The sequence below is a fragment of the Trichomycterus rosablanca genome, chromosome 23 (assembly GCF_030014385.1).
Source record: "Trichomycterus rosablanca isolate fTriRos1 chromosome 23, fTriRos1.hap1, whole genome shotgun sequence".
NCBI classification, from domain to species: domain Eukaryota; kingdom Metazoa; phylum Chordata; class Actinopteri; order Siluriformes; family Trichomycteridae; genus Trichomycterus; species Trichomycterus rosablanca.
The window spans coordinates 6319411-6340944 of NC_086010.1; the positions used below are offsets into that span (position 1 = coordinate 6319411).

Sequence of the window (21534 nt, forward strand, 5' to 3'; positions counted from 1 at the left end):
CCTCAATTTCTATCCCATCGTTGGTGCTGAGAAGCTCCCCCCTGTCACCATGTTTGACAGAAGGGATGGTATTAGTCAGGTGATGTGCAGTGCTTTCTTGCCAGAAATAGCACTTGCTGTTTTGCCCAGAGTTTACTTCTCATTTCATCAGACCAAAGAATCTTTTTCCATGTGTTGCAAGAGTTATTTACATGGCATTTAGCAAACCTCAAGCAGGCATCAGTTTTGCCACGCTGTTATACAGGGCTGCTTTGTGGAGTGCTACAAAAATGGTTGTTCTCTGCACATAACCTTTGGGATCTTTCTTACCTCTCTGACCAAAGACCTTCTTGCCCAGGTGTCCAATGTGGCCAGTCGGTCAACCCGAGAAAGGTTTAGGTATAAAGGTTTAGTCATACTAAATGTATAGTAGCTACTGGTAAGTTGGCATGCTATTTAGTATGGCAGTTTGCATTTGGGACACTTGGGGTACTATAGTCTTTAAAAAGTACATACATTTGTTTATGTGATTAAAAATGCAATGACTATTTGTCCATGACTTCCATGTTTAAGAAGAATGCCTTTATTTGTCATATATACATATGTAGGTGTACAATACAACAAAATTATTTTCCCACGGTCAGAGCACAGCGTCAGTCATTGTCTGGTGCCCTTGGAGCAAACAGTGTTAAGTGGCTGCATAGAAAAACCTGGGTTAGAACCAACAATCTTCCAATTGATAGCCCAAAGCTTTACCCTCTGGGTAGCCAAGTGGCCATGCCTGGAAACACAATTTCTAAATTCCATAATCATCCCAGGGTTCACAATCGTATGATACTCATGTATCGTCTTCCTTACTGCTTTATAAGCATCTATAAGCTTTATTTTCAGATTCTCGGCTACTTAGAGGAGCACAGGCTTGTTAAGTGTTAGCACAACATTTTAAGAATTAAAGAACTCAATATGCTCTGAAATTTTCCTTCCCGTACTCAAATCAGCGACATCACATATTAGCCTATGCTAATGCGATGTTAATAACACAGCTGTTATCTGCTTAAATCACACTGCAGAGTAGATTATGATAATGAACTAGACAGGGCTGGCATTTGGCTTCAAAGTTTTTAATCCCTGCTGATATTTCTGCTGTATCACACACAGCCCAGCATTAAAGGGTTTTAATGCTTATGAAATGACTGTAAAAGTCACAGCACGGGAGACGCAGAGTACGTAAAAGGGTGAAAGATGGATGATTGAAATGTTTGAATATAAGAGACTGTTCTAGCATTAAGTGGGTCCTTATATATGAACTGAATATGACCAGTAACCTACAGAATCACAGTATTACAACTAAACAGAACAAAAAAACTCTTATTTATTCATGACTTCTTGTTTCACTAGGGTATAAATATAAGGTGATGAGAGGGCAAATTCTCTTCATTAATCATTAGGTGAAAGATTAGAGGATGCGTAAATGAAACGAGACAAAAGTTTTATCATTCAAATAAACAAATGATATTAAAAATGCATGGAGGTGCCCTTGTAGGGCAAAAACTGAAATTCAAATCAAAAAGTTAAAAATAAAGAAAAGCAAAAATGAACCTGTACTTTAGTAATTTTATAATTCCGCCCGACATACAATAAGAAGAATAATAAGTAAAGTAACATTTCTCACTGCTTGCAGGTGGTAGTTGGTAGGTGGTACCCGGGTACATTTGAAATCTTGGTGAGCCCAAAATGCTATTCTGAAGGCATGGCAGAAGCCTTACTCATCAACAAACCACAAATGTAAGCAGCTGGAGTTCGCAAGACACTCCTTAATCTAAAAAGTAGAGCTTTTGCCAACTAATTAAGATGAGTTTGGCATTAGAGTGTGAAGGTTATATTTAAAATCTAATCAATTTCCACAAATTCCAAGCATAATACAAATCTATTTATTTATGCAGTTTCTCCCTTTTTCTCCCAATTTAGCGTGGCCAATTAGTCTTCCGCTGCTGGGGATCCCGATTGCGTTCGAGAAGGGTATATTCAGCTGCCCCATGCCCCCTCCAACACGTGCACAGTCCCTCGAACGCTTCTTTTTCGCCTGTGTCTCAGTGGATTCACACATGAGGCTCTGCTAACCAGGGTCTTTGCACAGAGTTTGAAGACCCCACCCACTTTATTAGTCCGGTCTTTTCCCATCCAGCAGACCTGATGGCCAATTTTGTCTGCTGCAGGCACTGCCAATTGTGCCCACTAGACCCAGCCGACCGGTAGCAGAGCTGAGATTCGAACTGGGGAGTTCAGAATCTCAGCGCTGGTATGTTAGCGGAATATCATGATATGCCACCTGGCTGCCTTAATACAAATATATTTGTCAGATTTGTTTAGATCCACAGAAAAACTGTTTAATGATCTTTAAATTAAGATTCTGCCAACGTCATCCTAGTTCACTGACCTAAATACCATAATAAGCTGATAAACTGGAGAGAAAAGTCCACAACAGATGAGCCTAAAGTTGTTTTAAACATGTTAAAGGTTACATTTCTCTCATATATCACTGCAATTTTTAAATTATTGACCACAAAGACTTTTTAATAACTGTGTGTATTTATGTTTATCTTTCCACTGGTGTCAGTGAACTTACAGTTGACTACGTTTTGTTTACGCCCATCGAAGACTTCAAACATAGATAAAGTTACAAAATGTAGAGGAGAAGATTTCCCACACTCAGTGCTCCATAGCATCATCATCTTCATCCTCGCTGCTCTGAATGAAATCATCACCAATGTCGTCAATCGAAGGTCCAGCTTCATCACCGTTCTCATCGGCAGCAATCTCTCCTCCAAGTTCTCCCAGCAGCTGCTCAGTGTGCTCCAGCATGGGTGTGTCCTCACAACGCAGCTTAACGTACAGCTGCAACAAAGACATGCAGAAAATGAAAAGGTAGGAAGAACATGCAGGTTTTCCTTGGAAACAATACACAGGAATATTGCGATAGGTAACACTGCATCAGATTATGACCAGTCTGTGAGTTTACAAAAAGAGTGTCAGGTATAAAAAAGCTAGCCAGTCCACAAAGTTGAATCACTTCATCTGGACACAAAGTTTGGTGTGGAGAACACTCTAAATAGCTAAGATTGTCTTTGTGTTCAGACAAACTGATGTGGATTTGTGGATTTGTGTACCTGGATTACTAAGCATGAATCAGGAGATTAGTTAGTCAGGTTACACACAGTTTGTTGATTAGCATTTAGCCTGTTAGATTACAGGCAGAACATCAGGCAGTCTACACAGTATCAAACAGCTAGGGCAGTTGTAGCCTAGCGGTTAAGGTACTGGACTAGTAATCGAAAGGTCACTGGTTGAAGCCCCACCACTGCCAGGTTGCCACTGTTGGGCCCTTGAGCAAGGCTCTTAACGCTTAGTTGCTTAGACAGTATACTGTGCAGAAAATGTTATGTAAACAGTCAGTCAGGTTACAAACAGATTGTTAGCTTGTAAGCAGCCTTAGTTTACAAACAGCCCATCAGATAACAGGTGAGACAGTGGGAGTCTAGTGGGTAGAGCTTTGGGCTATCTAGCGAAAGGCCACTGTTGGGCCCTTGAGCAAGGCCCTTCACCCTCTCTGCTCCAGGGGCGCCATACAATGACAGACCCCGCACTCTGACCCCTGCTTCCAAACAAGCTGGGATATGTGAAAAAAGAATTTCATTGTACTGTATACCTGTATATGTGTATATGACAAAAAATATATATACATTAAAAATATAAAAAATATCCCTTTAAGCAGGTAATGTGGTTGTCTTACTGAAACATTCTGGTGTTTGATCCTCTCCTATGTATACTGTCTGTGAGAAGCAGTTTTTACAGGGTTTCCCGTTGGCCATATGGGTTTCCTTTAGGGTACCACCCACATCCTCAAGTGTTGTATTCCTTCCTTGCTCTCAGTACACTGACACTACAGATTAAATGAAGTGATACTGTGTCCCACATCCCCAAAACGTTCCTTTCAGGGATATGCCGTCCTTGCTCTCAGTAGACAGATCGAATGGAGTGATGCTGTGTTTGGTACCGGTGCTTGTTCAGCAGCACCTACAGCCTTTATTCTTAACATGACTGTACTGATAAAAAGGAAATCATAATAATGCACTACAGAGAACAAATTTAAATCATGTGTCCTTCGAAAAGCCACAGTAAGAGGCAGAAGACATAGAATGAAGGTGTGAGTGTAGTGCAAATGTGCAGTGTCAAGGACTCGTCTACACAACCAGCTCAAGGCTGAAAACGTTCAATTCTCCTTGGAAGTACAAATCAGGAGGCAGGACAGGGTGAAGGAACGAAGGACAGAGCGTGGCAGATCACGCTGAGAGAAGGAGAAAGAGCTGAAGAGAGAGGAAACAAAAGTGGAATCAGACTGCACACTGGGTCTTCAGAGGGAGTCAGACTCTAATACCAGCAAAACCACTGGCAGAGACAGAGGACAGAACATGGCAGCTTTTCCATTTTATTTTCATGTCCTGTCCTTTGATCACCAGTGGTGTGTAGGAAACTTCTTTCATGACGAAGTGACAACATGCTGAGAGAATCGTGTGCAGATAAGAGGGAAAAAACACGCTGCGAGTAAGTACGTGGCCATAAAAGATCATCTCAGGTGGATTTGTGTTTGTAGAATTACCTTTCTTGCTTTGGTAAGGTAGGTTCTAGCTGATTTTCTTAAGCTCTCCAGGTCTTCTGTAGCACCGGGCTTGTCCAGTTGGAGATAACACATCCATCCCAACAGATACCACACCTGAGGAACAAACAATAAAATAAATAAGGAAAAAATTAAAAGATATGTTCATTATGATATTATTTATTTATTTATTTATTAGGATTTTAATGTCATGTTTTACATGGTTACATTCATGACAGGACAGGTAATTACTCATTACACAAGGTTCATTAGCTTAAGTTTAATGTCAAACACGGTCATGGACAATTTTGTATCTCCAATTCGCCTCACTTGCACATCTTCGGAGTGTGGGAGAAAACCAGAGCTCCCAGAGGAAGCCCACACAGACACAGGGAGAACATGCAAACTTCACACAGAAAGGACCCAGACTTCTTTACCCAGGAATCAAACCCAGGACCTTCTTGTTGTGAGGTGATAGTGCTACCCACTCAGCCACCGTGCCACCCAAGCTCCTGAAGGAAACCCACATGGACACAAAGAAAACATGCAAACTACACACAAATCGAATGGCCAAAACTATGTGGACACCCTTCATCATCAGGGGTGAGATTGTGCTTTATATTAGTTTTTGTGTCATTAATAAGAGGCGTCTCAAACATTTACTGCTTCCTATTCAAGTGCCTTGGAGTGCCTTGGTAGAGGTAGCACATTTGTTTTCTGGCAGCAGCATCCCTCTGGATGGATGGGAACACTGGTCCTCACCTGGCACCCAACTCTCACAGCTGGCTCCGAGGTCTTTAACCCATCCACACCCTGGTAACCGCTTCTGCTGGTGGGCAAAACATTGTGAGGGGCTGGCTCCTTGCCAGTTGGATACTTGGAGAGGAGATGGGCACCGCCAAGTCTTCCCAAGGCCACTGAAATGCCATGAGGGACACAACAACAGCGACAGACAAAAGATACGTTTTCAACTTTGTGGCATCATTTTGCTGAAGGCCCTTTTATCTGTTCCAGCATGACTGTGCCCATGTGCACAAACGAGGTCCAATAATACATGTGTATTAATGTATGGCGTGAAGGAGCTACAGCGGCCTGCAAGGAACCTTGACCTCAAGTCCACCGAAGATCTTTGGGAAGAATTGGAACATCTAGTGCAGGCCGGGCCTTCTCATCTTACTTCAGTGCCTGACCTCATTAATGCTCTTTTGACTAAATTGGGACAAATCCTTACAGATGTACTCCAAAAAATGTGGAAGACCTCCTCCTTATTCTAGCCACAAGGAGCATCTTTGAAAACAAACCAGAGAGCAAAACACGCAAGTTTCGTTTAGCGAGGAGAGGAAAAGTTAAGTCAGTGTAACTGGGAGTTGGATGTGACAGGGGTGCTGTGTTCATAACTCTCATCACACACACACACACATTTCCACATCTCACAGATATCCATTATTTATCCAGCTGTCTGAGACATTCACTGTCAGGACGACCTGTCAAACACTGAGAATACAGAACCATTACAGCCAAGCCTGTCACGCTGCACGCACACACACACACACACACACACACACACACACACACACACAGAGACATTTCACACTACACTTCTCAAACCAACTGTGTGTGTGATACGTCTATACAGTGGGATCCAAGCTGCTACCTATACCCAGGACCGACCCGAGCATTTGGGACATCTGCATTACATTTACAAACAGACCTCTGCACGTCTCCTCAGATACGTGTAAAAGTGCCAATGGCTAGAAAAGGTCACAGCAGAAGCTGTAGAGATTCACAAAAGTAACTTTAACATGAACAGATGGTCACGCTATGCCCTCTGTATTTGTCCTCTATGCTAGCTCAGTGACCGGACTGCAGAAATTGCTGCTGAAGCCCCAAAGAAGTGATTCTACACCCATGATTCTCTCCTTCAGACACGGTCAACTGTGTCTATTGAGAGCCCGACCAGGCCAGATCACAAGTCTGGTATATAAAACTGGTAAGTGACCCCCATAATTAACGTAAGATCGGTTATCTTAATCTTTTAATTCATTCATTTATGTTCATGTTTTACCAGCACCGCTTTATCCTGGTCAGTCTGGTTCCAGTAGTGACATACTAACAAAGTGTAATTATTAAAACTCTTTTATATATTATAAAAATTCTTTTTATTCTGGATTTTCCCCCCTTTTTCACCCAATCCGGTCATTCCCAATTTCCAGTTGTGAATCTGCTGCTGCTTGAACAACCCCTGATCTGATCAAGAACAGCCAGAACACCAACACGCTCCCTCCGACATGTCCAATCTGCAGCCACTTCTTATCACCTGTCAGGGTTGGTTTCTCACACAGAGCTGTATTGCATACAGGGAGCCAAGCTGAGCTCCATTTTAGTGCTAAATACACAAGTAATACATCAGCGACATCACTAACAATTAGTAACATGTTCAGGCAATCCTCGTGTTACCATTTGAATAAATATGACAGTGTTTATGGTATAGAAGTATTTCCAACAATGCCTGCATATATGCGTGTTTTGAAGTATTTATTTACTAGGAATTTAACGTCATGTTTTACACACTTTGGTTACATTCACGACAGGACAGTTAGTTACTGGTTATGCATCAGTTCAAGCCTTTAATGTCAAACACAGTCATGGACAATTTTGTATCTCCAATTCACCTCACTTGCACATCTTTGGACTGTGGGAGGAAACCTGAGCTCCCGGAGGAAACCACGCAGACATGGGGAGAACATACAAGCTCCACACAAAAAGGACCTAGATCGCTTTACCTTTAAGCGTGTTAAAGTATATAGGAATTTATATATTCTCTTACATAAATCAATATTTACTCACCTGTACAACCTCATCATCCTCCTCCAACAGACCCTCCAGCACATCTGTGGCCACCTGAAAGGACAACACATCATTTTTACAAACATTATTTGGGTATTACTGCAACTTTTACATAAATCATAAAGAAATATGATCCCCCAATGAAATCTACATAAAGAAACATTTTTATTGTGCATGTAAATGTAGAATCATATCTCAAATGAAACCATGTTGACAGAATGTTTAATTAATACAAAATCAAACATTATACAAAATCTAAACAGCAAGATACAAAATGTTATCAATAACAACCTGAGCAATTAAAAATACATTTTCTTTCTTTTTTTAATTAATTTATTAAGTAGTTATTGATAACAGCAGGGATTTTGTGTCTGGGAGCAGGCTGTCACTCAGCAAGGACTGAGCATAAACACTGAGGGGAAATCTTACAAAAAGCAACAACAATAATGTCTTAATAGAAAAAGTCACAGTGTGTTAATCTCCATCCAGTTTTTTATATCAGTTGACACTTTCTGATCACAGGACTTATTTGGTGGTATATTTTGGCTGGCGCACTATTCTCCCAGCACTGACACTTAGGTCTTTAAAAATCCCGACAGCAACAGTGCAACAGATGTACTACAGTCAGTAATTGGATACCCACAGAGTGCATCTGTACGGTAGGTGCAGCTCATATTTTTTATAGAATGCCTTTATTTGTCATACATACATCTACACATGTACAGTACAATAAAATTCTTTTTCTGAATATCCCAGCTTGTTTGGAACCGGGGGTCAGAGTGCAGGGTCAGCTGTTGTACGGCGCCCCTGGAGCAGAGAGGTTTAAGGGCCTTGCTCAAAAGCCCGACAGTGGCTGCATAGCAAAGCCTGGATTTGAACCATCAATTTTCCAATTGATAGCCCAAAGCTCTACCCACTAGACTGCCACAGATTTGTGTTAATAAGTAACTGTGAGATGGGAGTATATTATTATATAAAATACTTACCTGTCACTTAGAGTTAGAGGCAAGTTTGTTTTTTTCCATTGTCATAATTTTTAATAATTGACGTATTTAAAAATAAATCCACACACACATTGAGTTCTGCACTCATTAGAGCAAGCAACTTTAGAATATTCACTTTACCGTAGTGACGCAATGGCAGTGATCGACATTTTAAATAACTGTGTGTGCTACTTTCTCCCAAAAGTACAGGAAGAGCTAGCTGAAATGAGCAACTCAGTGAGAGGTAAGAAAAAAATTGAGAGTTAAGAGCATCACTCAGTATACATAATTTAAAGTACCGACCCACCAACTTATGATCCTGCAGAACCATAAAATTCAGTTCAGACGATAATGTGACAGTTCTGACAGATCCAATCTACCAAAACAGCACTCTGTGTGTGTGTGTGTGTGTGTGTGTGTGTGTGTGTGTGTGTGTGTCTATATATACACACATATAGGAAAAACTACTTTAGGATAAAAAAATATAGAGCATTATTCACGTAACACTGAAGCTGTTGGGAACTAAACTGTCTCAAATGAAACATGTTAAAATAAGGAGCTGAGAATTACTTCAGGGATTCATTTTTGGAATCATCTGCATTTCAGCACCCCATGTTAACAAAAAATTAAATAAAAGCCAAACGTTAATGAACTGTGCGGAGATTTATCATAAGACTTACAAATTAGATGGATTTATAACCAAATTTATTTTGAATTTGATGGAGTCACTGATTTGGTTGATGAGGGAATAAATACTCAGGCCGTCAAATATATTAAAGCATATTAATAATTATTAAATAGCTAATCTCAGGAAATTATTAAAACAGAATATGCAATTTCTGATATATTTTATTTTTATTTAATTTTCCTGTTTTTACCACCAATTTATCTTGGTCTGGGTCACTGGACGCAATGCAGGACAGGACAGCAATCAAATGCGAGGGCATCGTTACCCCAAACCCTCTTAGACATAGCCAATCAAGTCAAGTCAAGTTTACTCGTATAGCACTTTTTACAATAGACATTGGGTGTGTTCAAAAACCTAGTGAGCTCTCTACATAGTCATTCTACGCGCGCTCCCGAGAAGTAGCCTGTTCGAATTCCTAGATGCCTTAAAATGCTGTCTACTAAGTCACCTTAAATCTGAACTGTATTTTGACAGAATAATGAGGGAGCATCCGATGCTGCCTTAGTGGTGAAGGCAATCCCAGCATTCAGTGCAGCACAACCTTTCTTACAGAAAATAAAAATATATATGCGTAAATAAATTATTATTGATTTTTAATTTGTATAAACTTGCACAAATCGTTTATTTGTAAATTCGGGCTTGTCAGCGAATTTAACAGTTTTTGGTACACGGAGGGAGATGTTAGTTGACATGCTAGCGCATTGTGCCACCTCATCCCATTGGTTTGATTGGCATGAGGCTAACTGTGTTAGCTTAGTAAGCGAAAACTGATGGAATCGCTGTGCATTTGAATAACCTGCCTTATAAGTCAATGACATTAGAATCCTCTCTATTTAGGCAGCTGCCTATGTAGACAGTTAGACAGCAGCTCACTAGGTTTTTGAACACATCCATTGTCTCAAAGCAACTTTACAGATCACATCTGTATGTAGACAGACAACTGGCCGATAGCACCATTAGAGATTCGAACCCTGGAACCTAGCTGTAATGGGCTAGTATAATTTACCAGAATTCAAATCAAAATCTCAAAACATAAAAAATATTACATTTGTATGTTTTTAAAAGTAACAGATGGTTTAGTTTGTACAGAAGGTCATTAATTTTTTTTAATGCAATACATGGCCAAAAGTATGTGGACGCCTGTACAATAGATTTAGATAAGCAGGAATGGAGCTATCAGTTAAAAGCCGGTGTTAAAAAGCACCCTAGTGATCAAACAAGGACGTCTGATCACCCTTCTTGCTCAGATTAGTGGCCACACCAGACCTGGTTTCAGAGTATCTCCTTGTTTTTTTCTTCTCGTGCACCTGTAGACGCCTGCTGAGCCCACATGCCCTCTTTGACCTCTGACTATAAAGGAAATAGATCTTTGCCATGTATTTATACCAACACATTTACAAACACACACGCACACGCACCCAAACACAGAGTTAGCAATATTATTGATGTCCTGTCAACACTGTGCCTTAAATATGCCGCCCTTTCCAACCTAAACACCGTGGGTGTGTGCACACATCTAACAAAGACGAAGCATCACTGTGTGGGAAAATAAAAATGTGCATACACAAGCTTTTGAATAAATATCAAACAAACCTGTCATGTTTTTCCCTGGGCATTTAAGTGGCCTACATACAAGCACATCTATACTTATGAAAGCTTTCTTCTGCCGGATGTAGGAAGGCAGTTCCAAACATAGTTCTTAAATAAAACATAGTCCAAAGAATCGATAGAAGTACTTACAAAAGTTACGTTATCTGTTTTTTTACTTACACACACACACACACACACACACACACACACACACACACAGGACCTGTAATCAGAAGGTTGCCAGTTCAAGCCCCACCACTGTCAGGTTGCCACTGTTGGGCCCTTGAGCAAGGCCCTTAACCCTCAATTGCTTAGATTGTATACGTACACTGTCACAACTGTAAGTCGCTTTGGACAAAAGCATCTGCTAAATGCAGAAAATGTAAATGTAAATGTTAAAGACAGCAAGGTCAAACATACCTTAGCATCCCTTGACTACATAAAAGGTTTTGGGTTTAACAATTAAAGAAAATATAAATTTTTTTTAATTACAAAAAATCTGTGGCCCGTGTTTACATATTTTTTTACTCCATCTGGCCCCCAACGAAAAGATTGGACACCCCGAGACAAGATTTTCGAGTAAAGAATTATTGTTTTGCTTTGTTATGGATGAAACGCATACTGCTATGTGTTAAACATGGGAGGATTCTGGGAAATCTGTGGGTGCAGTCATACTCATTTTCAGCACAATTAATATGTTCATGTATTCAGGACAGGGTGAAAGGTCAGGTCTAAATGGACATCGGTTTTATGCACTGCGGCACAGTCATGCTAAAACAGGTGTGAATCATCGCTAATGTGTTGCCGCAATAATTTTACATCACACATATACTTTACATGTGGTGTAGGTACCACACTTGCTGTTTCTCTGTGTTTTAGTGCTTCTGGATTGACTTTGTAGAGGTGAATTCATTCTGTACTAATCTATTCATGCACCTCTGGCTCATGAGCATGAAAAATGGCTCGGGGAACAATTCAGTGCAGGCCGAGCACGGTACATTTGAAAAATAAGATTTCTCCCTGCAAAAGAGCTAATGGTCCGTGTCAGCTCCACTGAGGGTATGTGAAAAGGTTACCACATCCACCCCGACTATTAGCCTTAATCCAGTGACATTAAGGAAGGATATTTTAATTCTTCTGGTGCAAGACACTAGATTGTTATGTTCCACACAAAAGCACAATTAATGTAGATGTTCTTAACACAGAAGAGAGTGTGAACGCATAAATGGACAAGCAAATAACAGCCACTTTGCTTAAGGTACATAATGTGGCCAAAAGTATTTGGACACCAGAGCATTTTGAGATAAGGCTGTTATAGCTGATAGGAGAATGTAGGCAACTTTATATGAATACTTATGGTTTTAAAATGGCATGTCTAACAAGCTCATGATCATGTGTTCACAAATACTTGGCCATACAGCGGTGCTGCTATTTAGTTTTTATTTTTTGCACCCCCCCCCCTCCCAATTTAGTCATATCCAATTACCCAATTGCATTACACTTCCTCTCTACTGATGTTGACCTCCACTCTGACTGAGGAGAGCAGTGACTAACACACGCCCCCTCCGACACGTGTGCAGTAGCCGACTACATCTTTTCACCTGCACCCTTTTCATCTGAGTCCATATGTGAATCAGCTTTGTGTACAGAGAGACACACCCTGATCACATTATCACACGTCTCTGTGCAGGCGTCATCAATCAGCCAGCAGAGGTCGTAAGGATCAGTTATGAGGAATTAATTATTAAGGTAATGTATGAGCACAGTTGTTTTGGGGTAGGCATATACAACACAAATACATTAATGCAAACAACTACACCCAAAAGTGTGCCAGGATGTTTTTTTAGCCTAGCAGCTGAGCTAATTTAGGCAGTACAAACATATTTGATACTGACGGATGTACATTCTTCCTGACGTGGAAGTCAAGCTACTTCAGTTTATTTTTCAAGATAGATTTTCTATGCAAGCCTAATGCCCCCTGATATTGTATTATGATATGTACCAGGCTTTTTCATTTGCATTTACATACTCAAGTACATTCCTGTCTATTACCTATCAACCTTCATCCTCATTGTTATCACTTACTGTCAATTGAGAACTAGGTAAAAAAAAAGTGTTAGTGAAGGCAATTTGTATCCTCCTCAGCCAATGTGGGTGTCAAGCATGAGAAGGAGGTTACAAGTGTAATAGGAAATTGAATATGACCAAATTGGGAGGAGGAAAAAATGGGGGGGAGAAAAAAAAGCACATTTTATTTAGCAATTGGTAAAAATCAGCTGTTTTTTGAGAATTGGTTACAAAGAGGAAACTGCCAGCCAATTTAATTACTCCTGCTGTATTTTCTCCCACACACTGCTCTCTCCACCCAAACCCAAAAAACTATCAAAATGCTTTATGGTGGACAGTGCAGGGCTGTTGTCTAAGCACCTGCCGTTAGAAAGAAAACCCCTTGACCTTCGTTGCAGTTCTGATGGGCAGCCAGGTAACTGGTAAAGAAATTTATGCCACAGCATGATGCAAATGCATTCCACCCATGCTGAGAGGACCAAGTTATTTAAGAGTAGTTCTGCATTTGCACAACCTTACACTATTCTTAAAGAAGTAAACTAACTCTTTTTACTCATCTTTTTGATTTGTGCTTTAAAACCTCCCCCAGACAGAACTGCTCTCTTTTTTCTCCCACTGTTTGTTTTTCATTTTAATAAGTTTTTTTATATTAAAAATTCAGTTCTTTACCTCTTACTCAGTGGGACCCAATTAGAACCTACACACTATCATTTACAGACGCTTCTTATTTTAGCTGGCGCTCTCTCTCCGTCTCTCCCACACACACACAGACAGTAAAGGTCAACTGAGTAAACTATAATTTGTGTATTATTCAAACACAATCTTCCCTTGGAGAGAGAGAGAGGGTGCAAGGCAAATGATTTAAGAGATAAACAAAAACATCCTCTTCCGTTCTCATTATTCATGCGAATCTAACATTCATGCATTAAGGTTATGAACAAAACATTTTCAGAAGCAACACTATTACTGTGTAGCCAGCAATTACGGCCATTACGGCAATTCTTCCAGCAGTTTTCTCTATAATCTAAGCGTTTGTTCTCTGTACGGTGTATTTTGTAAAAGAGATCAACGTCAGCTAATGAAAATGAATGAAAATGACATTTAAAAATGACAGCATTACTTGCACAATGAATTAAAATCACTAGCTCACACATTGTACCGTTTAGCCAACTTAATCCAATCCATCTATTAATTAACACCTTAGTTACCAGGATTTTCATCATTATTAATAAAATTGTGAACTGGAACCATTCAGGCTGAGCGATAGGCTCTGTGATAGCGAACGGAATATTAAAAGCTCGTTTTGGACGCCCCATGTAAAACAGATGTACAGGAGTGAAACAAAACTGATGGTTCGTCCTACCTCAAATTCCTCTGCTTCTATCAGCAGCTTGGCTGCCGTGATTCTGGACTCGTACGGAGGAACGTTACTCTGTAAATAAACAAAGATGAATACTAAATTATCTGATAAGTCTTAATGAATAAATGTAGTTTTGAGGACACACTACATAGAAAAAATGATGTGAGAACATATTCTTTAGATTCTGGACTATGACTATTGGGATTGTCTTTCATTAAGCCAAAAAAACATTAGTAGGGTTTGTGTATGGAGAGCAGTGATGGCATAGTTACCTTGAAAAAGTAATCTGATTACTGATTACTGATTACTCCTTTAAAAAGTAACTTAGTTACTTTATGGATTACTTGATTTTAAAAGTTACTAAGTTAGATTACAAGTTACTTTATTAGTTATATAATGCGGTCCGCTAATGTATCCCATAATGCAACTGGAGCTGCGATTGAAGCGGAATAAGAAACAAGAAAGACGCGGAAAACGGAGTCCTCTGTTCACAAGTGTAAGTAAGATAAATAAAAGAACATTTTTAAAGACAAATAAATAACAAAAAGACGATAAATATCCTACATTTTGGCGAGTGGGGTTTGTAATGAGTCTGTAACCATGGTGATATTACGTCATCACGTCCCCACGTCATCACTCGGCGTTGGCCGAGTAGTGCACACTTCCTCCAATCTAGTGCACACTCTGTAAGTAACCGATTCCGAACGCAGCCCGTGACTTAACTGTCGCATAGTCACTCCCCGAGACGCAAGAAGAAAGCAAATACATATCTTTTTACTAAGGAAAATGACAAAAATAGTAACGCACAGTAACTTGGATAAGTAACTTTAATCTGATTACTGGATTGGAAATAGTAACGCGTTAGATTACTCGTTACTGAAAAATGCAGTCAGATTAGAGTAACGCGTTACTAAGTAACGCGTTACTGACCTTCACTGATGGAGAGCCACACCCTGATCTATGCATTCTTCCTTAACTCTGTGCAGGTGAAACAAAATATGCTTAATTAATAAAACTGGTCCCACTGTGGTTTACAATGTGTAATGTGAAGCCCCACAAGGGGGTGTTCATGTACAAGTTTATTTTGTGTTTGGGTCTTTTAAAATTTGTTGATTTGACTACTATTATTTTTCTCTATGACCCATTTTTTGACTCAGGGTTTAAATAACCCTCTATTACACCACTCAGGCTGACACTTAAGGAACACAGCACACAGGAACGCAGTGTCATGAATCTGGTAACCTGTTTGGCTGAATCTGTCCCATTTCCTTTACTCTCTGTTTAAAGTTTCACAGTAGCGAGGAGCAGGATGCTGTGATCAGTGGGTAAAACACACTATATTTGCTTTATATAAAGTCTGTCATAGCAGGATAGGTTTTGATACATAATGCAGTGAGAAAGAAATGAAACAAGTGGCTCATGAAAACACTTCATTTATCTTTTTGCATGCAAAAGCACGACTTCCAAAGAAAAAAATTCTGGGCACTGATGTTGGTTAAGAAAGCCTCAACTGATGTTCCAGGTAATTCCAAAACTGTTCAGTGGGGCTGTGCAGTCCACTGGCAAAGTTTTACTGGAGTTTGGAGTTTTACAGAGGTTCAGCAGCAATGAGGAACCTATTCAACCTTTCCCTCCCTCACAGCCAGGTGCCCAGCTGATCGACAGAACAGAGCTAATTTTAAAGCTTCAGTGGCTGAGCTCAGTCTGACCACTGGTGATCAAAGAAGTTCTTTAATAAAATCTCCATCGTTTCTAAACCGTACAAGCACACACACACACACACACACACACACACACACACACACACACACACACACACACCAACTTCAAAATCACAACCCACACACACCTGTGTATGCTCTTCCTCCTCTTCTTGCTGCTCTGTGCTTTCTGACGGCGCTTCATCTTTTTGTTGACTCGGTAACCATGACGACACACTTTTCATCAGGTATTTTCGTCCGTCCTGGAAAAAAGATCAGATTTAAGGTTATATTCTTACACTAAGTGACCTGTTACGGTAACAGAAAGTTGAAAGAGTCCTTGAGCTGTTACGGTAACATGAAAGTTCAGAGTCGTCATCGTGGTTGTCTTGGGTCTGGTACAACTCTCACACACTCAGCTATACTTATACTGATGTACAAAATCAATTCTATACAATAAAAGATGTGCTTATAAACACGTATGGCAACAAATTGGGAAATGCCCTTTACTGGTCAAGCATGACTGTGCCCAAAGTACGTCCCAATAAGACAAGGTTTTTCAAACCTGGGTCAAGGGTCGCAAGCCAAAAAAATTGGAAAAATAATAATAATTAAAATCAACAAATTTTAACAGCCACAAATACAAAATAAACTTGTACTCAAATGCCCCCTTGTGGAGGCTTTACGTTACATCTTGTAATCCACAGTGAGACCAGATTGCCACAGTGTTTAATAAAGCAAATTTCGTTTTGTGTATCGTTTTAATGCATCATTTGTGTTGTTTGGGTCGCGGTAAAAATCTTGGACAAAATATAAAAAGTTTTAAAAATCCCTGCAATAAGACATGGTTTGACAGCCAACTTTGGGCTGGAGGAACATAAAGCCCTGACATCCATCATGAGTTAGACCGTCTTGTCTAAACTTTGTGTCTGACCTTACAAATTAAGCGAAACAAAACAAATAAGCAAAACAAGTAATTTGCTATGCCAGTTTGCCACCTAGTGGTCGGAATGGGTATTGGCGTACAGTGTTTTACCTGAGGCGAGTGCAAATTGTTTATGTGGGTGCATCTTAGGCAAGCGCTCCCAATTAAATTGCCTAATGATCCAGCCATCTTTCTCTGCCTCTTGCAGTTGTTTCTCAGAACTGTTATAGCTCCTGGTTAAGCTCAGAATTAAATTTAGTTTCCAAATTAATGATGCCCGACCTAAAAACTTCACTATAATAGACTCATCAAAGCACACTGATGAGAAAAATGTATCCGAAGTGCTGACGAGGATTCGGTCAAGAACTAAATAACATCAACTTTCAAAAAATGCTGCAGAGCTGAACGTACCTCAATATTCTCAATGCTGAAGAGGTAGCTTGCCATTAACTGCAGAGCTTCAGGGTTGTCCTGGTCATAGTGCAGCGCCCTCTCGATTGCCTCCTTACACCGCTCGGCAGCTCCCTCCTGCATACTGTCAAAACAACGTTAATACAAGAGTTAGCGTACAAGACTGCTGAGCCATCCAGGCTTCCCTTAACTTTTTATATTGACTGGGTAGTGGAGTAGGGGGCAGTGGTAGCTCAGTGGTTAAGGTACTGGACTATAATATAATTCTTCTTTTTTCTTTGTTTTAAGAGAGTAGAGTGTTTATTATTTTTACATAAATTCTGATTCTGATTCTGATAAGAAGCCTGCCCAGTTTAAGTCCCGCCACCGCCAAGTTGCCACTGTTGGGCACCTGAACAAGGTCCTTAACCCTCAACTGCTCAAACAGTATTCAGTCACAATTGTAAGTCCCTTTAGACAAAAGTGCCTGACAAATTATGTAAAAGTAAATGTAAGTAGTGTTAATTAACAAGAAAATGGTTTTATTTTAAAAGTAAAAACTTCACTGAGGCTACTGTCAAGCTTCAGATTATCATGTAATAACACTGTCCATCAATTTAGCAACTAAAATGGAATATACAACACCTTAAAATAGCAAAACAATAATATTAGAGAGAGTGTTTAACAATTTATTTTGTGCTTAAATATTTAAAAACATATATGGGCTTTAAAAATTGGATTGGATTTACTTACCCCCTACCACCCTCCCCTAAAATACACTAGCCCACCACTGCTAAAATCTCAAGCTCTTGAGCTTTTAAGCCCCCAGCATGTGTATGTGCGAGAAGGAAAGATTACCAAAGGTCAGTGAAGAATATCTCAGCAATGGAGCAAAAAGCTACAGACACGTCTTTTGCAGTGACGGCAGGTTCCGAGGGCAAAGCAGCTGCTCCCATACTGTTAACCTAGAGAACACAAACACACAATTATGTATTTAATGGATCTCACTTTGAGCAAAAGTTGAGGAAAGGTCCACTGTGGAACTGTATTTTTTTATAATTGATATTATACACCTGTCAGCAATGGGTTGCCAGAACCACCTGAACTAAATAGTAATTCAGAAAAGGGCTGTCCACATACTTTTTGGTCATATAGTTTATATTGTAATTATTTTATAGTGTAACTGAACAGAATGATGTGAGCAGAACTGGTCGACACCGGATTTGATAGTGATGCTGCAGCGCCTCCCAGTGCTAATACACAGAACTGCATCCATATTTACACCACAAACACAATTCAGCCAAAACTAATTTACGAGGGCTAATTACATGACGTTAAAATCCTAATAAACAAACAAACAATACTTTTTTTTTCTTCCACATTCCATAAACCTACCACAAGGACGACTTTCTACAGAAAAAAAGGTTTAAGTAAGCGTGAGGTGCTGGGCAATGAATTGACACACTGTTCCTATTTATTCCCCCTACACAGCCAATGTTTCCAGTTAAAGGCAGCCCAAACATGGCCCTAATCAGGATGAAGCAGTGACTCAAATACAAATCCATAAACAAATAAATATTTTGTACAGTAGTGTGTGGGACAATCACTCGAGCTACTTGGCTTTAGCAGGCATTATAAAATGGCTTATAAAATACAAATTTGGTCTAGCACCATATCTTTAAGCCAGATAACTTCCATGTTTCTTCAGATTATCTTATTAAAGATAATGTTTGGACCTGAAGGCTACCTAAAAAAAACTGATATGGATGTGCACTCTTGATTGTGAGCCAATTTTACACAGCAACATTTTCAAACTTAAATAATCAATTATCAAATTAATACAATAGCCCACCCTTATAAAAGCAGGGATTCTCACATACAGATATGTACAGTATCATGGTTCTCCAAATATGTTCTGAGATTCTCTGTAAGAAATTGTCACCTGCCAGTGTAAATGCATGGCCAGTAGTGTGATTTGAAAGATTCATGTTACCCTACGACCCTCCTCTGTAAGCCAGGTTGATGTGCAAATTGGGACAGTGGAAAAATGGGAAGTGGAAAAGGAGAGGAAAACATACCTCTCGTGTTTGTTTGTCCATGATTCTGAGCATGATTTCGATGCCCTTGTTAAAATAGTGCACAGCCTCTGCGCCCGTGTGAATCTGACCCAGGTACATGTACTTGCTGTGGCCTTCCTCTGGACTTAATTCCACTGATTTCAGAAATACATGCACTGCTGTTAAGGAGCAAAGCTTTTCAGTTCATCACAAAACCAAGCAGGTTAGAGTTAGACTTTACAAAAAAATAATAAATAAATAAATCCAGCCTATGCATACTGTAATAAATAGTAGTGTTTAAACAGTTAGGCAAATAAAGCCCAGTTTTTGATGATAAATTATATTTAAAATAATTACATTGAGAATTTATTATTGATGCCAGCCTAAGACAATATATAATTAAGGTGCAAAAATGTTCTGATTGGATAAACTTTTATCATGATTCAGAACAAAGTTTTACAGTAAAAAAAAAAACTTGTACAAAACCAACTGTGCTGTTTCTAACCCTCTTGCCTCACAGTTGGCCACCATTTAACTACAAACACTGTGCATCGAGTTGTCTGGTGTTGATGCCAGCTCAAGCTAAAGGATATTTCTTTGGCTTTGTCCATGTCCCCCAGCTCAGCACAGATGTTTCCCAGCATGTCTAGAATGGTTAGATTGGTTGGCTCAATGTCCAGGGCACGTTGGCAGAACATCCTTGCCATGGTAAAGTCAAAGTTATCCATGCACTCTTCTGTCTGAAACAGAGAGATAAATGAGACTATAATCCTAGTGCAAGCCTAGTGTCAGATAATTACACAATGAGCAGAAGTCACATTGGCATTCAGAAATTCTACATTTAAAAGGGTCCTGTCTAAACCATAAAACCATTATTATTTATAAAGTCCATCAAACCCAGCCACACGTTTTTCACTTTGATCACGGCCTGCTGATAGCACTGCTGAGATTTAAACCGGTGATGGGATAGCGTACTAAACCACTGTATCATATACAGTATAGTGTGTGTATATAAATGTGTATTACCTTTTGTAGTAACTGATCGATAGTGTATTTTTCAGCTGTTTTCTTCTTAGCTTTATCCTGCATCTTGGCTTTCATCCTCTCCTGTGGAAAAATGGTTGTGTGCTCTGTAGCAGAAACAAGAACCAGTGAAAAGTCATTTTTATTATAACAATAAAAACATGATTTATGCTTTACCCTCACATGTATCAAACATATGGCCCTGGCCCAATGGCCAAAACTGGTGGAGTACACATGGTAAATTCTTTAAACGGCACTTCTGTATAAAAATAAAATACAAACACTATATTACGCATTACTAATTAGTCGCTTTTTGCAGCCATTTTAATCTGATCCTCAAAAGTGTTAAAAGTGTTAAAAAGATCCTACCAGATTTGTAACAGAAGTCGTTATCAAGTTATCAAGAGCTAAAAGATATAAGTAGATAATTATAATTATTGTTATATGTATGCATGACACAAAACAACAAGTTTTATATAAATTAAATAATTCAATTATAATAGAACACTAGTAGGTTTTGAAAGCAGCAATTACACATTGCTGGAAAGTAAACAGATTCACTATATTTCGTCACACTGAGAAATCTGTTCACTGACAGCTTGACTCATGTAAACAGGGAGATTTACCATGATCAGATTACTAGAGTGCATCAGAGTCATCATTTTATTCTTGCAGTATTCTGTGTTTATATACACACACATGTAAATACACCTCATGAGACGCTTGGAAGACTGTTAAAGGGTAAAAAAAACATGGTAAAAGTTAAATCAGTTGAATAGGGGCACTAGTGTAATGTATATTGACATTGCCACCCTGTCCTATTCTGTAATCCTTTTCTCTACTGCAAATCATACTTCATACTGCATTTTTACAAACCCAACAACACTGCTGCACCTATTACACATATTAGCACCACTTTTACTACAAATGCCATAGTAGTATGGCACAAACGACATGACACTGTTATGGAGAGAATGCCAGTCAATTGATCCTAAACAACAGATTGGCTACAGTTACCATTTACACAACAGTAAATACACTTCAGTCAACTGAACCATGTGGAATTCAGCCAGCCCATAACTGTACTTATGCTGGTGTAATTTGAAAACTAACCTCTCTCTTTCCTCTTGGGTTTACTTTTCTTTTTGGATTTAGCTTGTCCTCCCATCGCTGTGTTACAATGTCAGCAACTCTACAGTACAAAATTACACAAAGTTACTTCAATACAGTATTTCAACCTGCATGTATGGTTAACATGCGAGCGGCGTTTT

At 39.4% G+C, this 21534-nt stretch overlaps 1 protein-coding gene across 1 annotated transcript; it reads right to left on the bottom strand.

The window, feature by feature from the left end:
- Positions 1 to 546: 546 nt before the first annotated feature.
- si:dkey-12j5.1 (uncharacterized) lies at positions 547 to 21513 on the bottom strand. Its single transcript, XM_062985353.1, has 11 exons — positions 21377 to 21513; positions 20267 to 20370; positions 19834 to 19980; positions 19262 to 19411; positions 18042 to 18148; positions 17205 to 17328; positions 16018 to 16131; positions 14172 to 14240; positions 7481 to 7534; positions 4637 to 4750; positions 547 to 2874 (listed from the first exon to the last, which is right to left on the bottom strand). Exons 1-11 carry the CDS (start codon positions 21429 to 21431, stop codon positions 2689 to 2691), a joined length of 1224 nt encoding a protein of 407 aa, XP_062841423.1. The 5' UTR covers positions 21432 to 21513; the 3' UTR covers positions 547 to 2688.
- Positions 21514 to 21534: the final 21 nt, after the last annotated feature.

Excerpts from the sequence above, each read along its gene's own strand:
- si:dkey-12j5.1 (XM_062985353.1), bottom strand. The coding sequence starts at position 21,431 with ATGGGAGGACAAGCTAAATCCAAAAAGAAAAGTAAACCCAAGAGGAAA. Across the intron at positions 19,981-20,266 it reads TCGATCAGTTACTACAAAAG|ACAGAAGAGTGCATGGATAA; the intron begins GTAATACACATT and ends TCTCTGTTTCAG. Across the intron at positions 7,535-14,171 it reads TAGAAGCAGAGGAATTTGAG|GTGGCCACAGATGTGCTGGA; the intron begins GTAGGACGAACC and ends TTGTCCTTTCAG.